The sequence below is a fragment of the Ceratotherium simum genome, chromosome 11 (assembly GCF_057802395.1).
Source record: "Ceratotherium simum simum isolate JZ-2026a chromosome 11, ASM5780239v1, whole genome shotgun sequence".
NCBI classification, from domain to species: Eukaryota; Metazoa; Chordata; class Mammalia; order Perissodactyla; family Rhinocerotidae; genus Ceratotherium; species Ceratotherium simum.
Genome location: NC_141910.1, coordinates 29,372,752 through 29,396,060, shown reverse-complemented (window position 1 = coordinate 29,396,060; position 23,309 = coordinate 29,372,752). Strand labels below are relative to the sequence as shown.

The window sequence follows — 23,309 nt, the reverse complement described above, 5'->3', positions numbered from 1 at the left end:
TTGAAAAATACTTTTGAGATCGAATTTTTTAAATGAGATCAGATATATATGCATATATATTACTTATTGCTAGAATGTGACAGAGTTTAGCATTGTCTACTCCCATTTTTCATTTTTTAATATATATAAGCACTAGGAAAGCTTATTCACATGAATAAATACCTGAGAATGGAAGCAGTTTTATCATAGCAACATTATTGAATTCTTTAAACTCCTCCATTATTGAATTCTTTAAACTCTTTGATTTTGATGTATCACACAAAAAGTAGTGTAATGATCTATCAGCTGACAATTCAATTAAATTGCTCTTTAATTTTGTTAAAAGCAAGAAATTGGAAATCATTTGACTTGCAAAAGGATTTCTTACCCAGTCGTTGGAGTTGTTCACTTTCACCATCCACACTTGTATTTTGAATTGTCCCTTTGTTTTGGCGTCTTTGGAAGTTTCGACATTCCAGGGTAATACACCATAGTAAGATTCCAGATGGACAAGAGGAATGGCTTCCTAAAGTGGGAGGAAAGGATTGTGAAAGGGGACGGGGGGCAAGGAAAACCTACACTTCTCCACAAGTGTGTTCTCAGGCTGGTCAGTTTAAGAAAGAGCATGTACAGTAGCTGAAGGTCTGGAAACAGATTCCATTAAAATCATCAGTGCTCGTTTGCCCCTTAGAAAGTCATCACATGGCCTGAGAGGTCCTCATACCCCTGTTGAAGATCACTGTCTAAAGCAACTATGGGGACACCTAGGTTTCTACTTGTGCATGTCCATGTCAACATGTTAGCTTTACCTTCTAAGGACTCCTGCTCTGTTCATTCACTGTTTATTCAACTGCGGTGCATTTCTTGGACCTGTGCTTCAGTTATAGAGGCTATGACTGTAGAAACAACCTGTTCTACACACAAGCTGGAGAAGTGGTCTACCACATTGCTGCAGTTGCTGTCGTGTACAACAGGCAGCAACACTCCCAGAGGCTGTACCTGGGGCACGATGATGACATTCTCAGCCTGACCATCCATCCAGTGAAGGACTATGTGGCCACTGGGCAGGTATATATCTCTCCTCTAAGATGGGGGCCTAGCCAAAGAGAGGGAGGATTTAATTTTGAATCCAGTTTACATATTAGAAATTCATGAAATACTTGATATAAATAAGCATGAGGCAAGAAGCTGAAGATTCAGTGAATGCTGAATCATTTCATGATGATGAGAGAATCAACCAATACGTTCTAGAACTATTGGGAAGCCTCTAAAGGATTCTCATCCTAATGTGATGAAATCTATAAGATTGGCTAAAACTAAAATAATGTAAGTTCCTTGAATGCACAGTCTTAATATATTTCCCTCATCACTGTATACCCAGTACTTAATATATCTTGGGTACTCAATAAATGTTTATTGAATGAACCATCTTTTCATACTGGTAAAACATCTAGTGTTTATTTTTGTAAAACTTAAAGTCATATGAATTTTGGCTAATTTATTATTTTATATTTTAGCCTTTCAAAAAAACTAAATTTTTGGCTGCGTGGGCTTTTAGCTGCAGGTAATACTTCAACTGATTCTCAACATCTAAGTAGGAAACTCCAAGAAAAACTCTTGAATGAGGGTCAAAGGTTAACATGAGACAACTAACTATTTCTGAGACTTGACATACAAGTAGTAAAAGTCTTTGAACAGGGTTAATGAGATCCATGGATGAAACTGAGGGCATGAAGGGAGTCAACTCCCAGAAATGTGCTTTTTCGGGGGAGAAGAATCCATAGCTTTTATTTTATTTGTAAAAATATTACAATACTCCAAAAGGAAAGAGCCATTAATTGACAGTCTGGCTTGCTGCCCCTCCAACTGCAACCTAGACCATCTATTCTGTATTGGCTGACATTAAGTTTTACAGGTAATTGATCACTGCTTTGCCTTTTCACTCTCCCCCCACCCCTTTTTTGTCTTTTTTATAAACAGATGATGCTTGGTTTGTGGGTATTTAATAACCTTCCTTTGAAAGAAAAAACAGAGATTGGTTCTTTACATAAACCCCTGAGGAGTTGCTGCATTCTATACTGTAATTGGTGGGAGGCAAACCAGTGACAAACCAGTATGCCAGTAGCCACTCCAGGGGTAACTGGGCCTCCAGAGACCAATGTAGGAGTTGGCCAGATTCTGCTCAGTTATGTGCGTGGCTCTATGTCCCACTTTCCCTTTTAGAGTCAATACCCAGCAGGATTTTTTTCCTATGCATTGTAAGTGAGGCAAACCACTTTACTATTATAATTTTCTCTATGGTTGGGAATTAGTGTGATAGAAGCTTGTATCCCTTTTAGGAGAATCCACCTTAATGACAGAGAGTTAAGCCATGGAAGTGTCATTTCCCAGGGAAAGAAGCAGGGCCAGGCCTTCTTGGGGTGGGTGAAATAATTGAGATGGATAATAGAACTCCAAGGGTAGTACCATGACAATGTACAAGTTACTTCCTTGACCAAGTAGTGGAGTCTTGTGTGGAGTTGAAAAGGCAGGGAAGGGAAAGCTGGACCTAACTGACAGAATGAAGCACAGTGGACATTTGAGTCAGAGTTTTACAAGTCCCTTAACTAGGAGCCGTGCACCAGGTTAGGCTCTGCTGGCACCCACCTTGATGCCAGAACAAGCTTCTTAGACTTTTCGAGTCCTCAGTTTCCTCATTTGGAAAATAATGGAGTTGGATCAGATGATTTCTGAGGTCTTCCTACTCTCCAAATGTGTGGTGTTTGATTTCCGAGCAGCACTTGACTCTAAGGAACAAAATCATTCTTACTATAATATATAAGTAGTTAATAACACTCATCCTATTATTTAAGGTTGGAAGAGATGCTGCTATTCATGTGTGGGACACACAGACTCTAAAATGTTTGTCACTCTTGAAAGGACAACATCAGAGAGGAGTGTGTGCACTCGATTTTTCAGGTAAGTCCCAGTTTTCCACTACAGTCATTGACAGATGATTCTACATTTACTTCTGGGTTTGTTTGTTTAACATCCTCCTGTTTAGTTGAGTTCTGTTTGCAATGAGGTAAGCCCTTCGTGTGTCAGCTACCCATTCTGAGACTGGAAATCAGATATGTGAAGACCTCACCATAAAATCGTGGCTTTTAGGCTACGTGTCCTTTCCTCCTCTTCCCCTTTTCCCCTCCATTACCCAGAGCTTGCACTGTGTTCTGCATTTGCTTCAGCGGTTTGAAATCCAGAGCAGCTGTTGCTGTTGAAAGACTTAGTTGCAATTGTCTGGCAGTGACTCAGAACATCAATTTCATTTCTCCAAATAAGTGGGAGCACAGCACTTGTGATTTAAAATATAAAGAACTAGAGGGAGGGCTGCAAATTTTCTGCAGAGGGCCACTTTGCAACACTGGTGTTTTAGAAATAAATTTCATGTTGAAAAAATAGAACTGACATTTCCATCTCCTTGATTTAAAATTTGAACACAGTACTATAAAAATACTAACTGATGAATATCATTTTCTTTAGGGTAAGGCTGTTTCTTTAAGCTAGAATTGGAGAATGAGGCCCTATCACAAAAGATGTTTTTACTAGGAATTTTTAATAATCCCAATTGTAGCAATTAGATCAGTAGAAAAAAATTCTAAACTCTCTACAGAAAACCGATTCTATAATTTCCTTTTTCTAAATTCCATTCAAATGTTTAATGTATGCAAAATGTGTATTAGTTGTTAAATTCCATGACATTGCAACCCCACTCTCTCTCGTGTCCCTCCCTCTCTACTCTCTTTGTTCAAGCCCTCACTGCCTCTCATCTGTGCTGTGGTAGTAATGCTGGTCTCTGATTTCATCCTCACTTCCTCTAATCCATCCTACCCACTTCTGGAGTCTTCTGGAAGCACAAGTACATTGCTGCTACCACATGGATTCTGTTTGTTGGCTGACTCAGGGTTGAGCCCTTGGTTGGACATTCATGACCTTCCTGATCTCAGCCTTCCTTTGCAGTGTTTTCAACCACTAACCCATTCATGCTCATTTACATCTACCGAACTTTAGAACCTAAATGCACTCCTCTCCTTCTTTTGCCTGTGTTCCTTTGCTCATGGTATTCCCATGTGTCTTTTCAAGTCCTACTATTCTTTAAGACCAAGCTGAAAGTTTTCTCCTCCATCCTTCCAGGGATAAATATCCTGTCCTTTCTTCTGCATCCTTTAGCCCATTGTTGTCATTGCTCTTGTGGTACCTGTTGGAGTCCGTGTGGTGCGGTAGTTATTTGTGTCGACATCTCCGATGCCCTTCACACACAGCAAACTATGTGGGCAGAGGAGCCCATGTCTCTGTTCCCCACCGCACATGTTGTAGTGCTGTGGACGCAGAAGCTACTCCAAAAGTGTTGTGAGTGAATGAATAAATGAATGAATGAGGTTTTGCTTAACGCAATTTGCTTTGCCGTTCACTATTACTACTAGAACTTCACATTTTCACAGTGTTTGTGTGAAAATTATCTTTATCTATTCTCTGACCAATAACATGGTGCAGTTTTTAAAAAATTTTTTTGGTGACATGCACATTCTCACATACTGTAAACTACTATACAAATCTGAGTTGTTATATCATTATTAGAAATTATTTAATGCTTTCTGTGGTTATTGAATTAGTAAAGGTCAAGGCTAAACATTTCATACTCTACACTAGTTGGCATGTGAGATAGATAAGGCAGGAGTATCAAGCGAGAGAGAACAACTCAGCATACTACCTGCCAGTTGAAAGCCCAGATAACACATATATAACCCAAAAAACAGTGAATACAAGGCCCTAAACTTCCCCATAAACAGTGAGTACAGAGTTTGATGGACATACAGTTTTAAAATAGGCGTGCCATGTGTCCTTGATAAAGCAGTAAAATCTAAAAGGAAACCATAATTTGAGTTCAAATATGGTTCTATTCCAAAGATGTGAATGAATTTCTTCTGGTTTTATTTTCATGGTTTTATTCCTCAATGGCTGAACTGCCCATTTCTCAAAACTAACTTTGCTATCAGATACATATATGTATACTTAATATAAAAACTGAATGAATAATTATGCTCTGGAAGAGTGGTAAGATACCCATTAAAGTAACAAAAATAAATAAAATAATAACACCTAAATCTGTCCTAAATTTTGGAGAATCTAATATAGTCATATTGGTGACATTGAAAATTGGCTCAGTAATTCTAGCAGGCAATTTGGCGTCATATAATAAGCGCTATAATTCAAAGTGACAAGTATGTGGACTATGTGTATTTCGTACACATTTCTATGTATCAGTTAAGTGAAAGAGAAAAAATAGAACTAAAAATAGCATCTATTCACTGATTTCAGCTGACAGTGTCTGTATGTGTATTAACATATAAACAGAGTCCCAGAAAATTTAGAATATATAAATAGAATTTAATAATTAGATTTTTTTCTATAGAATTAATTAATTTTGGGGTTTTTTAATTTAGAAAAATCAAAAGAACTAATTCATGTTACTTAAATACCTTCAGAAAAGGGATTAGAGGAATTTTGATCAAAGACAATGATTATGAGACGAGTTAGTAGCAATAAACTGGTGCCCAGTACCTTGGTGTCTGCATTTCTGAGAGCTCACATTTCTTCTGGGCTTAGTAGTTTTATGGAAGAAAGATCAAGAATTTAAGTGAACTTAGAAATCTTTCTCTTTTAAGGCAGCTCCTCACATCATCACCAGGGTAGAGAAACCAGATGCTCTAGGAAGAGATTGAGAAGCTGAATCTGTCACTGCTTCTAATTCCCATTTGGGGCAAACAAAACAATACCCAGATATGAAATATTTTCCAAATGAAAAGGATACTTTAGTTTTAACGAGGCATTCTTTATTCCCCAGATAACAATCACTGTGGAAGAGCCCATTTATTTAGCAAATGTGTTATTTTGGATTGTGGAAAATTACATTTTTGTCTCAGTTTAAGTACAATGTTAAAATAAATAGCAGAAAGGAAACTAGTTGATAGTTTTAGAAAGCACTAATATTAAGGACTATTCAGGAAGAACTTTCACTAATATCTATTGAGTTTGATCACTGTGAATGGTTACATGCAGATGAATTGTAGTGGTTGATTGATCTTTGTGGTCTCTATGGCGCCTCCTGAAGGTGTGAGCTGAGGTCCTTTTGGTTTAATTTGTATTGATAGTGCTTTGTGTTATAATGATAGAACTTCAGTCTTAAACCCCTGTACCACTTTATAGGCAAAGATTAGAGATCCAGAGTTTGGTGGTATGCCTGGGGAAAAAGCAAACAGTGGCAGATCCAGAGCTAGAACCCAGGTCTCCTGGCTGGGTAGTCAGCTGGCGGGAGCTGTGCAGAGTGTTCTCCCTCCTCAGCCCTCTTGCCTTCTCCTACCCCTGCCCTCCACCAGGGGCTATGTGAACTTTTGGCATGGCAGTTGTACCTGGAGCACTCAGCATGTTCGCTTACTTCCCCGCTCCCTCTGCCCAACAGCAAGTGTCTCCAGCTGCCCCTCCCATTCTCCAGTATAAAGGAGGAGTGGGCATGGTGATGCATAGAGGCTGCCATGTGGAACAGCCCCTATGAAAAGAGACCTCCACCCTGGAACAGCCCTGCATCACACAGTTACCTGAATAGGAGCAGGAGCAACTATACCTTCCTTTTGGAAACAGATAGAAAAGTTTAAGTGAAAATCCCGAGAAAGGAGGTTATTTAGATTTCCCTGTTTAACCATGTAAACAGCACCGACATCAGTTATTATCCAGCTGGTGGCCCCATCTGTGTGCCTCAGTACCCTATATCCACTTATCTCTCACAAGTCAGCTCATTTTGGAGAGCTATCGTGGAGACCTGCTGATAGTACATTTGTCTCTTATTAGAGAAAGAAATTGTCCTGGAAATACAAAGCAATGATGGCAAATGATGTGAAAACGAGACAACAAATAGGCAATTGTAACATAGGGAGTTAGATTAATCTATTCTTGCCACTGTTCCAAAGCAAACAAAAAGAAGACATTTTTAATCAAAACCATTTCTTACAATATAATCCATAACTGTAAATTGTGTAAGCAAGAAGGAATGAATTTATATTACCTCGCTTAATTGAGCAGGTCTTTGACTTGATAAATTTATCATCACTGTCTCAGGAAAATGGAGCCATTTTTGTTTTTGCGCTTGCCGTAAGGAAGGTGCTTCCACATAAACAGAAAACCAGATTAGAAAGAAAAAGCTTCAGCCACATAGATATTTTCTAGGCTAAATGTCATCCTCATATTTTTAAAATCTTCATGGAATAATAACTGATTTCCACAAGGGCACCTCTAAGACTAACTTGATTTCATTGTATTCAATTCTGAAAACGTATGCATTTTTTATGAGCCCTGAATACAGGGTCCAACTTGTAATTGTCTGAATAAAAATTTCTCTTTCTAATTTGCCCTTTACTGTTGACATTAAGTGCGTTAGAATTATTTCTGGACTATGTCACAAAATATCCATAATTAATACATACTGTGACTGGAAAGATTTGAAAGGACAGTACCTAGACTCTAAAGATATGGCTGAAAATCAAAAAATCCAACTAACTGGTCAAGGAACAATGGATTTTCAAAGCTAAGGTCAAGCCTCTGCAGGGGAAAGGAAAACTGGGAAAAAATTAAGAGGTAGCCTATTATATTTCCAAACTGTGTGATATGCAGAAATAGCCTACACCTGCAGGATTCAAGAAAAAGTCACCATCCTAGAGGAGAGGTGTGGTCGTTGAGGCAACTCTGGATTCGTACTGTACTGTTTCTTCCATTGCTACTCAGAGTCATGATACTTTTATTGGGGTGGAAAGGCTGAGGACAAGCTGATGGGGCCTTGCAGAAATTCTAATAAAAAGAAGCCACAAAAATCAACTTACCTGGAGGCCTTCTTCAAAAGAGATAAAACTTTAAAAACTATCATCTTAAATGTGTGGATGCTTGCATTCTAAGAAGGACATAATAGTATAGCTATGCAGATTAAAAAAGAAAACATAAAATATAGAATTAATGAAAGCAAAAAAAAAAACAGACTGAATATTTGTGCAGTGTTTTTGAAAGGAATGGTAATTAAAAAACAATTAACATTTTTATAGCTGTATGACATAGTACATTCCCTTTCCCTTCCTACCATCCTGGGCACATTCCATTTTTATCTTCCTCGTCTTCCTCAGTGTCACCACTATCATTAGCATTCATTGAAAACCAGCTCAGTGTGAGGATCACAAAGGAAATATCATTTGATTACTATAAACCTTAAAAAGGCTTATAATCTAAAAAGGGAGAAAATGCCGATAAAAATAAAATCACTAGACACAGAGGCATGCTAATATAGAAACACAACCAGGCCATACCAAGAGATATGGAAAAAGTAATGTTGGTAATGAGTAGGAAGTCATTACCAGTCCCTTCTCCCAAATGCATAAAACGAGACCTTGTCCAGTTTAAGCCCTGGTAACATTTTAGCATAAGGACATGTCATTAGATGTGATTCAGAAGACAGTATTTATGATAATCACTGGTGGTGATTCAGCCCTTGAGGAAAATGTTCTTGTCTTCATCTAATACTATAACTTAGTAGCTTGAAAGTGTTAAATTTAACTTTCAGATCCTTGCTTCATACGTAGTAGTAGTTGAGGATTGGGGAAGTTTTGGTTTGTTAAGCCAGACTCTTCCTTTTTCCTACTTTCCTTCTTCCTCCAGAAAAGGAGCAGACCACTGTTCCCAGGTGGTCAGGGGAGGGTCTCCGGCACAAGTAAAGGCACTCACAGGTTGGGCATTGGTAAGAGTTTGGGGTAAGGTTGCCAGATTTAGCAAGTAAAATACAGGAGGCCCAATTAAGTTTTAATTTCAGATAAACAAAAAATAATTTTTTGTATAAGTGTATCCCATTTTTGTATAATATGTCCTATGCGATATTTACACTTATATTACATGGGACATCCTTTTGCAAAGAAATTATTTATTTCTTATCTGAAATTCCAACTTTACTGGACTTCCTTTATTTTACCTGGCTACCCTAATTTGGGGTCTACCCCAGGCTTGCCTTTGAAAATACCAGTTGAGACCCCACCTGAGTGGACTGGGGAGAAGCAGTTTATTGCACACTTGTGTTTCTTTACCCTAATGTTGTTGCTCCTCTGTAGTCAGAGAAGACACCCTGCTAAACTGATGCGTGGTGAGCTTGGTCACCCGTCTGCCAGCCAGTGAGCAGCTAGGATCAACTGCTGACCTGGAGACCATTCTTCTGTGAATCTAGCTTTGTGAGGAGGCAGCAAAGGAAAGACTTACTGACTGTTCCTCTTCTTCTGTCTTGAAGGGAAAAAGCTAGTTAACTATTTTGCTTTCAAATTACAAAATATTAAAAAAATGTTTTTGGAAAACAACCTAAATGTCCAAATTATAGTAATCATTGCTAATACTATAAATAATATTTAACACTAAGGGAAAATGTTCATCATATAACAAATGGAAAAATAGTATGTTCAGTATGATTGTGGTTTTGTTTTTTAAAAGCACATTTATGTAGAGAAAAAAGCTGACAGGATATACATCAAATGTAGGCCTAGATATTTGGATGATTTAAAAATTTCCTTTATCCATATTTTCTAAATGTCCTATAACAAACATACTACATTTGAAATAGAGAAACTAAGACATTAAGATTTTTTTAATTACAAAATCATCCTTTGAAAGAATTTTTGAAGTTATATTTAGTTTCTATAATACTCTTGTCTTGCAGAGTTAAACAGAACCTAGTTTTTTAGAGCTGAAAAAAGACTAAGAGTCACAGAGCCAAATGGCTTTTCCAGTAAACATCATGAGATTTATCTGTCACAAAATAGACAAGGTTTTCATGACTTACCTGAGAGGCTGCCCCCAGCCCTCTGTCTCAGATTGGAATGTTGGGTCAGCGATTGAATTCAGCAACCAGTCATTATGCATTAAAAAGTTCAACCGTTACTAGCTATCCATTTCATTCAGTGAGGCCCCTTTAGTATATGATATTTCTAATGTATTTGAGCCTAAATAATATTCTTCAGGTCAATTGCTTGTTCCTCTTTACAGTATGTAAAATGTTTCTGCTTTTCATCGAAGAAATGAGTCATTTGACGTTTGTATTGTTTTCATACAGCCGATGGAAAATGTCTGGTGTCGGTTGGTTTAGACGATTTTCACAGTATTGTATATTGGGACTGGAAAAAGGGAGAAAAGATAGCCACAACAAGGTAAGAAGCTGCCGGGGTCTGACGGCATCCTGCTGATTATCATACTTCAGTAGAGGTCAGTAGTTTTCATTTTCTGGTAAGATTTCAAGCTCAGATGAAATTCACATAGATAGCTTAACACCTAAGTGGAAACATTGCAATATTTCATGGTTTCAAACATGATTTAAAGCAGTTAACGTTTGTGTCAGGGAATTGGAAAATTCTGAAGTCCTTTCCAGAGAGTTGTTCATCACTTTGCTTTTAGTAACATATGCATTATCTATATCAAAGCTTTTCACCAGCAGTAGAAAAGCAGCTTTTCTCAGGCTTGTGCCTTGCCCCTTGTTTTTCCACTGTCTTAGCATCTGGTGAAGGATTGTCAATGTCACTGGAATCAGCAGTACCATTTGTCATGAGGCTGTGGCATGCTGGAAAGGAGGCCCTATCGTGTGCATCTGCCACTTGCTTTCAAAGCAGGCAGATTGTTTCCCTAATCTCCCCATCTTATAAATAGACTTTTCAAGACTGACGGCTGTTTATAGACCACCTGTCCTCCCTTACCCCAGCCTCCCTCCCTGCTGAATCAGCCCTAAGTCTGAACATTACTTTCCACTCCGACTTACATTGGGCATAGCTGTTTGCCCAGCTGTAGTCAGAGGTCAGAATAGCTGGCAGCCAAGGCCCAGCAATACAATTTGTTGCCGAAGGCAAGTTACCTCTCTGCTAGTTCTTCCCTGCAGTAACCAACTTCCTTTCCATTTTGCAATATAAAATCACTTTTAAGTGAATGGCTTTGAACCTCAATATTTACTTTTTAAATTAATATTTCCCTCCACAATATCAAATATGAGAAAAAAGGTTTTTGGCAATTGGCTTTAATGAATGAAGATCTATAAATTGCTAGAGACTCAGAGGAGGAGCAGATGGAGCCTTGAGGACTCCAGCTGATCGTCTTAGGAGAAAAAGAGAAGCTTTTCTGATGACTGCTATTGAGATGGAATTTTTGGCAGCAAATGGCAGCTCATCAATCCGCCTGCCCAAGTGGTTTTTCTTTCGTTTCTCTTTCTAGTATTCCTCCCTGTTGAATCACTGCCTCTAGTACTGAGATTCAGCTCCTGGTCAGAACTGCTTTCCTCCTAGACGAACACACTGAATTTTCGTTTAATATTTCTGATAACCTACCATCTACATTACAGATAATTTCAGGCAAAGCACTTGTCTGCATTTCAAAAGCAACAGAAATGCAATTTTCCTGCTAGAAAACTCTCTGCGACTGTGGGTAGCTCACCAGCTGTATGCCAGAAACAGTAATAAAAATGAAAGAAAGAAATATTTATTAATATAAAAAAGTATATATTTGACATGCTTCGTAGATAGTGTTACTTCTATTTAATTAAATCAACACAAAGTGACTTAACACCATTATGTTAATAATACAATTTATTTTTGGAATTTCTCCCAAGCCTTATGTCACATTCCCAAAACAGGACACCTGCAGAATTGCCCTCAGAGAACCTTTTTGCAATTGCAACATTAACCACTGCTCTTTCCAAGAAGTACTAGATTTTAAGATAATAAATAATAAATATTTATTAAATATTTACACAATATTCAATAAATATTTAATAAATATATAATATTAATAATAAATATTTATATAAATAAGTAACGAAACAAACAAATAAAAGTTCTATTTATGGCCTTAAGTTAGGGTACTTAAATAGATAGAAACTTTAAAAACAGAGGCACGAAAGAAGTGACAGAGAAACAGAGGTGATGCTTTACTGATGGTACCCTGCTGGATTCCAGGAGTCCTCATAGCTCCTGGGGGGCCTAATTTGCTCTCCGAGAATGGCTGACTCAATGACACCTCTCGCTGTGCACTTCTGTGTCTCAGTCACTGTTCGCGTCGCCACTAGCAAGGGTTAACAAGACACCTGCTTCTGGCAGCCTGCTGTGTCCTGGCAGGGTGATGTCCTACAACAATACCCATCACCCAGGATGTGAGATTTCCCGTCGGGAGGGGCGCAGTCGGTAGCCGTGATGGCTCCACCGGCAATGTTGCTGGTGCCTGGGGCTAACGTGTGTCTCCTGCACAACACTGCGCTCTCAAAAGTGCCCCCTCAGTTGTGAAAATGTTTAAATGAACCTACTTTTTATCAGCTCAGAGAAATTCAGAATTGGCACCTAGAGATTGCCATGAGCTTTGATCCAATCTATTTGAAAATTTCTTTGCATCTTTGCTAATTTTCATAGATGATTTGTCACCTCCATTACAAATGAGTTTAATTTTTTTTTTCCTTTTAAATGTTGTTCAGATTTTAGTCTAACATACGAGTAACCCATTTCAAAACCAAGGCCAATCTTTTTTTTTTTTTTTTTTTTGTGAGGAAGATCAGCCCTGAGCTAACATCCATGCTAATCCTCCTCTTTTTGCTGAGGGAGACCGGCTCTGAGCTAACATCTATTGCCAATTCTCCTCCTTTTTTTTTTTCCCCAAAGCCCCAGTAGATAGTTGTATGTCACAGCTGCACATCCTTCTAGTTGCTGTATGTGGGACGCAGCCTCAGCATGGCCGGAGAAGCGGTGCCTCGGCGCGCGCCTGGGATCCGAACCCGGCTCGCCAGCAGCGGAGCGCACGCACTTAACCACTAAGCCACGGGGCTGGCCCCCAAGCCAATCTTATATGGGCACTAGTTAAGTGGCCTAATATCAGTGTCAATGAGGGCAGAATAATGAGATAATTAATCAGGCGCCTCTATTATGTCCCTTTACTTGAATTTCCGTTGCACCGGTAGCATGACTTTGGGGGACAATGACATAATTATTGACATGCTTCATCTCAGAAGTTTCAACAGTAGGAATCTTAGGCAAAAGGTGCAGTTATCAAGGTGCCTAACAAGAATACTTCCAAAGTTAGTGTGAAATAGTTGTGCTACTAGAAAGCATAGGGACAAAATGTAGGCCCATGTAGAGCAGGTATGTAGAGCTTCAGAAAATGCATTTGTGTACTAGCTTCGTTGTTCGATCTGTTTTAGGTCCCTACCCTTACATACAGTTAGTGAATATGATGAAGTCTCCTGCATACCAAATGAACACCTTTTCTTTCTCACTTTCTTTTTTAAAAATGTGTATCTCTTGGGCCAGCCCTGATGGCCTAGCAGTTAAACTTTGGCACCCTCTGCTTCGGCGGCCCGGGTTCGGTTCCCCGGCACGGAACCACACCACTCATCTGTCAGGAGCCATGCTGTGGTGGCAGCTCACATAGAAGAGCTAGAAGGACTTATAACTAAAATATACAACCATGTACTGGGGCTTTGGGGAGGAAAAAAAAGAGAGAGGAAGATTAGCAATAAATGTTAGCTCAGAGCAAATCTTTCTCAGCGAAAAAAAAAAAAGTGTATCTCTTTAAAAATAACATTTATTATTTTTTGCTCTGTTTTCAAAATAATACATGATCGTTATAGAAAAGTTAGAAAGCATAGAAAAGCACCAAGAAGAAAATGAAAATCATCCATAATTCCACTGCCCAGACATAGCCATGGCTCATCTTAGCACATGTTCTTTAGTGTATATTCTTCTAGTGTTTTATCCATTTTTATTCATGAGGTATTATGCATACTGCTCTGTAACTGGCTTTTTTTTTCACTCACCAATATGTCATCTCACTGTCTTCTAATTTGTTACCTGGCTTATTCTATAATATTATCCGACATCATAAGCTATTTTAAGTCTTTTTTGGAGGTGGTGTATAAATAATCACTCAGTCTTCCTGTTGCGGGCTCCATCACGAAAGAAGGGAAAACCACATCTCACGTAGGGCTGGGCCTCTGTGCAAATGAAAGGGCTCCAACAGGAGATTTGGAAACCAACTCACCTGCTGTGCAGCTGCCCTTGGCTTCTGGAAGAGGGTCATTTCTTCTCGCTTCCCATGGCTTGCTGATAGGGTTTAAATGTGGCCATATGTGGTGAATTACCTATGAGTCAGGCTGGAGGAATTATCCTGTGTTAGGGCACCAGTACAGTCTTCTACATTCATATTCTTTCAGTTTAGGACCTATAAGTTTTTCCATTTTGTTTTTCTTACACACACACCTGCACACACAAACAGTTGTAGGCAGATTGCCTATGAATTTAACAAGTGTCTAAAGTAAAATAACAAGTATACAATGAGTGTTCTTTATTTAGATGTTGACATTAACTAAACATTTACATGCCATCATTAGTCAGTTTAGAACTATAGCCACAATAGAAACAACATTAGTGTTTTTATGACACCAAGAAATTAGATGATAACTAAAAAGTTCCCTCAAAAAAGAAGATTTTTCCCACTATCTAAATGTTTGACGTACAAACACAAACAAACAAAACAATGCTCTTTTCTCTCTAGGAATGTCATTTGTTGTATCTGTTGTCAATTTTCATTTCAGTTTTCTCTAGCATCTTCTCTCTAAAGTTTATATTAATGACTTAGAACCTGTGGGATTTTCCTTCAATCGAGAAATCTTTAGATGCTTAACATCTTTTATGGTATCTGATTCATTTCTCCTCTTTGTGTTAAGCACATTTTCTCTTCTCTTTTATCCAAACCTTTTTCTCTCTGTCCTGATTGTTCCTGATACATCCAGTGATGTATCTTGGCTCTAGGGTCCATGCTTCACTTTAGACTTTCAAAGAGACAAAGAGAGAAAGTTCAAAAATCAATTCCTTATCCTTTCCCTGCCTCTCACTGCAAGGCCCACATTCTTGTAGCCATAATAGGTATGGAGATGCTCTGTTCTTTACTTTTCTTTTAACTTCTTATCATGGAAATTTTCTAAGTTACATGAAAGTGGAGGAAATAGCATGATGGACTTCCTTGTATTCATCACCCAGCTGCAGCATCCTCCAAATGGTACAAATATCTCCCCCCTCATTTTTGTCTTTCACTTTTTTTTGATAGAATATTTTAAAGAAAATTCAAGACACCATGTTATTTGACGTGTATATACTTTATTAGACATTTCTAGCAGAAAAAGGCATATTTTTTAAAACCACCATGCCATTATCACAACTAACTAAAGCAGCAGTAATTTCTTTTATCTATTATCCAATTCATAATCAAACATTTCTGATTGTTTCAAAGAAGAAAGTTGGTTTTTCAAATCTGCATCCAGACAAAGCCCACACATTGCATTTGGTTGTTACATCTCTTAAGCCTCTTTTATTTTATAGCAGTCTCACCTTTTTCATGCCATGGATACATTTGAGGAACCCAGTCCTTTGACCTATAGAATGTGACTGATTCTTTATCGGAGCATTTCAGGCATTCCCCTGCATTTCCTATAAATGGTAGTTAGATCCATAGGCTTGATTAGATTCATGTCCAGTTTTTTCCTTAACATTTCATTCATAAATAAATCATATACCATATACTTCACCCATTTAAAGGGTACAGTTCTATGGCTTTTAGTGTATTTACAGAGTTGTGCAGTCATCACCACTCTCTAATTTCAGAACACTTTCTCTACCCCAAAAAGAAACCCCATACTCTTTAGCACTACTCTGCTTTCTGTCTCTATGGATTTTTGTATTCTAGACATTTCATACAAATGGAATCGTACCATATGAGTCTTTGTGACTGGCTTCTTTCACTTAACATAATGTTGTCAAGTTCATCTATGTCATAGCGTATATCAGTACTTCATTCCTTTTTATTGCTGAATAATATTTCATTGTGTGGATCTACCACATTTTAATTTATCCATTCATCAATTGATGGATATTTGGGTTGTTTCTACCTTTTGGCTATTAGGAATAATGCTGCTATGAACATTAATATTCAAGGTTTTGAGTAGACATATGTTTAATTTCTGCTGGGTATATACCTAGAAGTGGAATTGCTGGGTTATTTGGGAACTGTATGTTTAACATTTTAAGGCACTGTCTAAATATTTTTCAAAGTGGCTGCGCCATTTTACATTCCTACCAGCAATGGATGAAGGTTCCGGTTTCTCCACATACTCACCAATACATTATTGTCTGTCATTTTCATTACAGCCATCCTAGTGGATGTGAAGTGGTATTTCATTTTGGTTTTGATTTTCATTTCCCTAATGGCTAATGATGTTGAGGATGTTTTCATGTGCTTACTGGCTATTTGTACATCTTCTTTGTAGAAATGTCTATTCAGACACTTTGACCATTTTTTAATTAATATGTTTATTTTATTTTATTGAGGTCATATTGGTTTATAACGTGTAATTTCAGGTGTACATCATTATATATCAGTTTCTGTATAGACTGCATTATGTTCACCACCAATAGTCTAGTTTTTATCAGTCACCATACGTATGTGCCCCTTTACCCCTTTTGCCCACCCCCCCTACCTGCTTCCTCTCTGGTAACCACTAATCTGTTCTCTTTATCCATATGTTTGTTTATCTTCCACACATGAGTGAAATCATGCCATGTTTGTCTTTCTCTGTCTGGCTTATTTCGCTTAACATAGTACCCTCAAGGTCCATCCATGTTGTTGCAAATGGGATGATTTTGTCTTTTTTAATACTTTGTCCATTTTTAAATAGGGCTCTTTATCTTTTTATTAGTGAGTTGTAAGAGTTTATGTGTGTGTGTATATATATATGTATATTCTGGATACAAGTCCTTTATCAGATAAATGATTTGCAAATATTTCCTCCCGTGTTCAATTTTTTAGACAAAAATACCTCATAGGTACTTCCTGTTTCATCACATCAGAAGAAACGTAATCAATAGCATACCAGAGGGTCAGGGCAGTGGGAGTGGTACTTCCCAGGTACAAGCGATAGGGCTAGATTATCTGTAGAAAAACTTTAAAAGAATAATAAAAGCCAGTCTGCTTTTAATTATTCCCATGAGCAGCAATTCTAAACAATGTCAGGGATGGAATTCCTCTCTCTCAGGGCAGACTGCTCCTCCAGCATACCCCCATGGAACACCACTGCACAAAATGTGTTGTTGTCCTACTTTTAGTAAGACTCAGCTCACTTATGGGATCTGGTAGTATCAGCCTCATCCTTTCATTATAATTTCCCATCAATGTATTATCTAATGGCTGTAGCATCCCTTTACACCTGTGGGCTAAATTGACTATTTAATTAGAGGTTGAAAATGGTAATTTTCAAATTCTATCATTCATTCTTTTTTTTTTTAATTTTATTTATTTATTTATTTTTTCCTCAAAGCTCCAGTAGATAGTTGTATGTCATAGCTGCACATCCTTCTAGTTGCTGTATGTGGGACGCGGCCTCAGCATGGCCGGAGAAGCAGTGCGTCGGTGCGCGCCCGGGATCCAAACCCCGGCTGCCAGCAGCAGAGCGTGTGCATTTAACCGCTAAACACGGGGCCGGCCCTATCATTCATTCTTCATATTAGTATAATTCTTCTACAAATAAGAATTTTCCCTCATGAACCATTTGGTCTCTCTAAAATACAGTTCACACCAGAAGTAGTCCTTTAAATATTAGGGTTATTTGTTCTTTGTCTATGACTTGCAGATATTTTTCCCAGTTTGTCATTTGTCTTTTGAGTTTGCTATGGTGTTTTCCATCATGCAAAAGGTTTTTATTTTTAGGTGGTCAAATGTATCAATCTTTTCTTTGACTGCTTCAAGATTTTGAGACATAGTTAGGAAATATTCCCCAATCAAGTTAAGAGGAAATCACTTATAATTTCTTCTAATCTGTTATGGCTTTATCTTTACATTTAGATCTCTAAATTGTTTGGAATTTATCCTAGTATCTATTATGAGGAACAGATCCAATTTGATCCTTTTCCATATGGCTATCAAGGTGTTGCAAACACCATTTTTCTTTTAAATAGACTTTATTTTTTAGAATAGTTTTAGATACACAGCAGAATTGAGCAGAAAGTACAGAATTCCCATATACGGCCTCCTCCCGCTTCCCCCAAGTCCCCACCTCCCACCAGAATGGTAGATTTGTTACAATAGATGAAGCTACATTGACACATCATTATCACCAAAAGTCTGTAGTTTACGTTAGGGTTCGCTCTTGGTGTTGTACATTCTGTAAGTTTTGACAAATGTATAATGACGTGTCTTCCATGTAGTATCATACAGAATAGTTTCACTGCCCTAAAAATCCTTTGTGCTCTGCCTGTTCATCCCTCCCTCCCTTCCTCCCCTCTATCCTGGCAACCACTAATATTTTTACTATCTCCTTAGTTTTGCCTTTTCCAAAATGCCATATAGTTGGAACTATATGGTATAATTTCAGATTGGCTTCTTTCACTTAATAATATCCATTTAAGATTCTTTCATGTCTTTTCTTGGCTTGATAGCTCATTTCTTTTTAGCACTAAATAATATTCTGTTGTGTGGAAGTACCACAGTTCTTTTATCCATTCACTTACTGAAGGGCATCTTGGTTGCTTCCAAGTTTTGCCATTTATAATTAAAGCTGCTGTAAATATTCATTTGCAGGTTTTTGTGTGGGCATATGTTTTCAGTTACTTTGGGTATATACCAAATGTGACTGCTGGATCTTATGGTAAAAGTGTGTTTACTTTAATAAGGAACTGCCAAACTGTCTTCCAAAGTGGCTGTACCATTTTGCATGGCCACCAGCAATGTTTGAGAGTTCATTTTGCTCCACGTCCTCACCAGCATTTGATGACAAGCACCATTTATTTTAAAAGTTCCTCTTTTCCCCACTGATATGAGACCTTGTCTTTATTATATATCACATTTTAGTATTCATTTGGGTTTCTTTCTAGATATCTGTTTTGCCATTGGTTTGTCAATCAATTCTTGCACCAGCACCATGATGTTTTAATTATGAAAGCTTTATAAATTGTCTTAATATCCAGGAGAGCTACCCTTCCCATTTGCTCTACTTTTTCAGAGTTTACTTGGCCATTCCTGCTGGTTTATTCTTCATAAGAACTTTAAAACCTAGGTGTCTAACTCTGAATTAAATACAAACAAACACCAAATGCTCTTTTTATTGGAATCAAGTGGTATTTATAAACAAAGTTACGGAGAATTGACATCTTATGATTGAGTTTTCCATACCAAGAACATAGGATATATTTCCTTTTATAAAGTCTGCTTTTCCATCTCACAGATGTGGATTTTTTTTTGTTTGTTTTACTCATTTTATATATTGCACACTTCTTGTTAAATTTATGCCTTGACTTTTTTTTTTCCCCCTGAGGAAGAGTCACCCCAAGTTAACATCTTTTGCCAATCTTCCTCTTTTTGCTGAGGAAGATTAGCCCTGAACTAACATCTATGCCAGGCTTCCTCTATTTTGTATGTAGGTCACCGCCACAGCATGACTGACAAGTGGTGTAGTGTGCACCCTGGATCCGAACCCATGAACCCCTGCCACCGAAGTGGAGCGTGCTGAACTTAACCACTTCGCCACGGGGCCAGCCCCAATACCTTGACATTTTTATTGTTGTTCATAGTCTTATCTTCCATTATACTTTTCAACTGGCTATTGTATACATTAAGGTTATTGATTCTGCATTTAATTTTATATACTGCAACTTTACAAAATTATCTTGTTTGTAGTTGTTTTTATATTATTTTGTTTTGAACTTTCTAGGCATATAATTATATCCTCTGCAAACAGAAATAGTTTTATCTCTTCCATTCCAGCTCTTGTGCCTTTAATTTTTAAAATCATGTCTAATTGCATTAGTTAATATGTTCAGTACAATGTTAAATGGTAGTGGTAATAGTCTTGTTCCTGGCTTTATTGGGAATGCCATTAAGTAAGGATATGACTTTTGAGTTCACACAAACACACCATGAATAAGCTGCTGTTCCAGCACCTTCTGTTTTTAAAGAAAGGATAATGGCACACAACACCTGGAGAGCCAGCCTGTCTATAGTTGGTCTTGAATGAATATGGGTTTCTCAATGAGAGTCAAGGACTGCAGGGAAATATAAATGTCTAAGAGATAAGTCTGAAGCATCTATTAATTCCTACTTTATTGAGTGTTAATTGAGTGGTTTTTTAATCACAAATGAGTGTTAAATTTTTGTCAAATATCTTCTCAGCGTCTGTGAAAACTATAGCATAATTTTTCTCCTTATATATATTAATATGATGAATTGTACAATTTGATTACTTAATAATGAACCACCCTTGCATTTGGTCATAATGTATTATTTCTTAGTGTGTTATTGGATTCTCCTTGTTAATATTTTACTTAAGTTTTTTGTATCTATATTCGTAAGGGAGACTGGTCAGTCATTTTCTTCTTGTTAATTGCTTCTCTTTTATGTAATAAAAGCTATGTCCTAATATACTAGAGAAGACCATTAAATAGTCCATTAAGACCAGGAAACCCTTAGATTTTAATGTAATGACTCTATCCTCTAAAGCAGAAATTTCCTTGGCACTGTGGAATTCCAGGTCTATAGCTCCAGGTCTACAATAAATGCTCACATATATATTTGTCCTTCTTCTCTTGAGTTATAAATCTACATTTGTGAATGCACGGCATCCCAAAGTGCCTTGAATCAATATATGACATCATTCTCTCTCCATGGACGTGAGCCAAGGGCTTCAATTTCTAGTGAATACATTTCTAGCTGCAACTTCATTTAACCCAAAGTTATGCCTTCTGCAGCAAGGACATTACATTTGAAACTTCTCATTAATGCTGTTGCAGTGTCTTCTCCCTCCTCCTGTACGAGATCCCTGTACCCCGAGAATTACTCACAATCCTATGGCGGTGGCGTTAATTTAATCTTATGGAGACATTCTGGTCCATTTTAAATATTTCATTAATTTTTTTAAAGCACAATTAAGTAGCTTTTAGTAGCAATATTAGAGTAATAAGAAAGGGCTCAAACATGTGAAGAAAAGCCAAAGCTCATTATTTTAATGCAGACCCCATGTGTATTTTAAATTATCTTCTAATTTAGTTGTCCTGTTAGATGTGCTTAATGAAAGTTAAAACAAATGCATGCTTTTAATAAAACTCTGTATCATTACTTCCATCAAAACTAGAATCTTTTTTTCCTATTTGTCTCTTACAGAGGACATAAAGATAAGATATTTGTGGTAAAGTGTAACCCACACCACGTTGACAAACTGGTTACAGTTGGGATGAAGCACATCAAATTCTGGCAACAAGCAGGTACTATTTTTGAGGTTATCATTTACTCCAGCTGAAATAAAACCACCACCACTACCTGGCCTGTCTCTGCAATCTAAAATTAAAATGTGCCTAAAAGATATTGTCTCCCAAATTCACTTTGGACTGCTTAATGTCTAAGCTGTGAAACTTAGAACACTCTATATGATGCTATGCATATTCATCAATATCTAGAAAGCTTTGGAAAATGTTCTGCTGTAAAAATAATTATTTTTATATTTGGTCATCTGTTCTGAAAGCAATAATTATGTTGCACTACTGAGCAGAAGTAAAATAATCACGTCGGTTGGGTGAATACAATTTTCAGTGTTGTGAGGGTTCCTTTATTAATTTATCACTGAATTTAGCAAGTGAATTAAACCCTGACACTACACACAGTAGGTGGTCAAAATAAATATTTGTGGATTATAATGTTGGTAATAATGATGAGTAAATAAGCATGACAAACACGGAAGGATATCTTATTCTTCCCACTAATAAGCCATACCTGTTATTGCTATTGTTTCTGAATTCTAAGTATCAGCTTTGGTACCAAGCTCAATCTTATACTAGACAACATATAAATAAGCGCTGGTCAGTGCTTTCTGCTTTTAAAGAAGTGATGATGGCACCCAGCACGCCTGAAGAGCCAGCCTGTGTGTAGTTGTCTGGAGTGAGTCTGGGTTCCTCAGTGCTAGTCAGGAAGTGCAGGGAAATGTGAACATCTAAGGGACAAATCTGATGTACCTTCTCCTACACAGTGATTCATTTTTCTCACCCCAAAGTTGCTGTGATAAAAATTGAGGCAAAATCTATATAACATGTTTACGTTTTACATTCACAGCCAGTGCTATTTTCATTCTTTTTGGTCAGCATTCCTGAACACTTTCTTGGCTTCCCCAGGCACTTAGTCATTCCTTCCTCTGGCTGGCACTGAACTTGGTTAGACGCATGTCTCATTGGACTGAGATGCATAGTGAGTCCTCTGTCCAACCAGACCCTGAGTTTCTTGAAGGCAGGAACTCTTTCTTTTCATCTTTATACCCCAGCATTGACCACTGTGCCAATCACGAAGTAGGGATTCAAAAAACACTGAATTAATAAGTGAGTGAATGAGAAACCTTCTTACAATATTTTTGTTTATGATACTTTCTGCTTTTTTTAAACACCTTTATGTCCACAGAATATATAGACACATTGGGTTTTTCATTGAAGATAGTTACTCTTACATGCTCATGGAAGGTGTTAATTTTTTAAAAAGTGGTATATATTCCTGGTCCACTCTAGGTGGGGGCTTCACCTCTAAAAGAGGAATTTTTGGAAGTGTTGGAAAATTGGAAACAATGATGTGTGTTTCTTATGGGCGAATGGAAGATCTGGTGTTCTCAGGAGCAGCTACTGGAGATATTTTTATTTGGAAAGACATTCTGCTACTGAAGACAGTGAAAGCTCATGACGGGCCTGTGTTTGCTATGTATGCATTGGATAAGGTATGGTATATTTTTCAGAATTTGGTTTTCTCATCAGCTTTCTAAAATTATCAGGTAGTCTTAGAAAGGCCTACACCAAGAGGATGCCCGTATCTAAAAAGAGTACTATCTGAATTATGAAGTAGTTGTCATGAACTTCCAGTCAAGAAAGACAGGGAGGAGAGTACAAATATTTTTATAATTTGTCTTTCATTTATAATGATTTCATTATGTGCAATTTCTCTCCACTTTTTTCACACTTGGTCTTACTGGCTCTCGCTCCTAGGAACTCCTTAAGAAGTGTTGGGATAAATGTAGACACACACTAACAGAAGAGTCCTGAGAAATATTTCAGCATTGTTCTCATCCTTGGTGGCACAATGAGCAGAGATCTGGAAGTACCAAATGGTTAGATTATTGTCCCGTTCATCAGTTTGACCACAAGTTATGTTGATAACCAATTTGTTCCTTTGTAGACAGGTTCAGCTTT

The 23,309-nt window shown here is 37.6% G+C and overlaps 1 protein-coding gene across 6 annotated transcripts in view; it reads left to right on the top strand.

Moving 5' to 3' along the window:
- EML6 (EMAP like 6) overlaps positions 1–23,309 on the top strand; it is a 267,083-nt gene that overhangs the window by 169,146 nt on the left and 74,628 nt on the right. For all 6 annotated transcript variants that reach the window (XM_087436765.1, XM_087436763.1, XM_087436761.1 and 3 more), the window contains 5 exons: positions 861–1,047; positions 2,832–2,937; positions 10,142–10,235; positions 21,253–21,353; positions 22,638–22,840. In XM_087436765.1, coding sequence (XP_087292891.1) covers positions 861–1,047; positions 2,832–2,937; positions 10,142–10,235; positions 21,253–21,353; positions 22,638–22,840 — 691 coding nt within the window. The remainder of the gene's footprint in view (positions 1–860; positions 1,048–2,831; positions 2,938–10,141; positions 10,236–21,252; positions 21,354–22,637; positions 22,841–23,309) is intronic.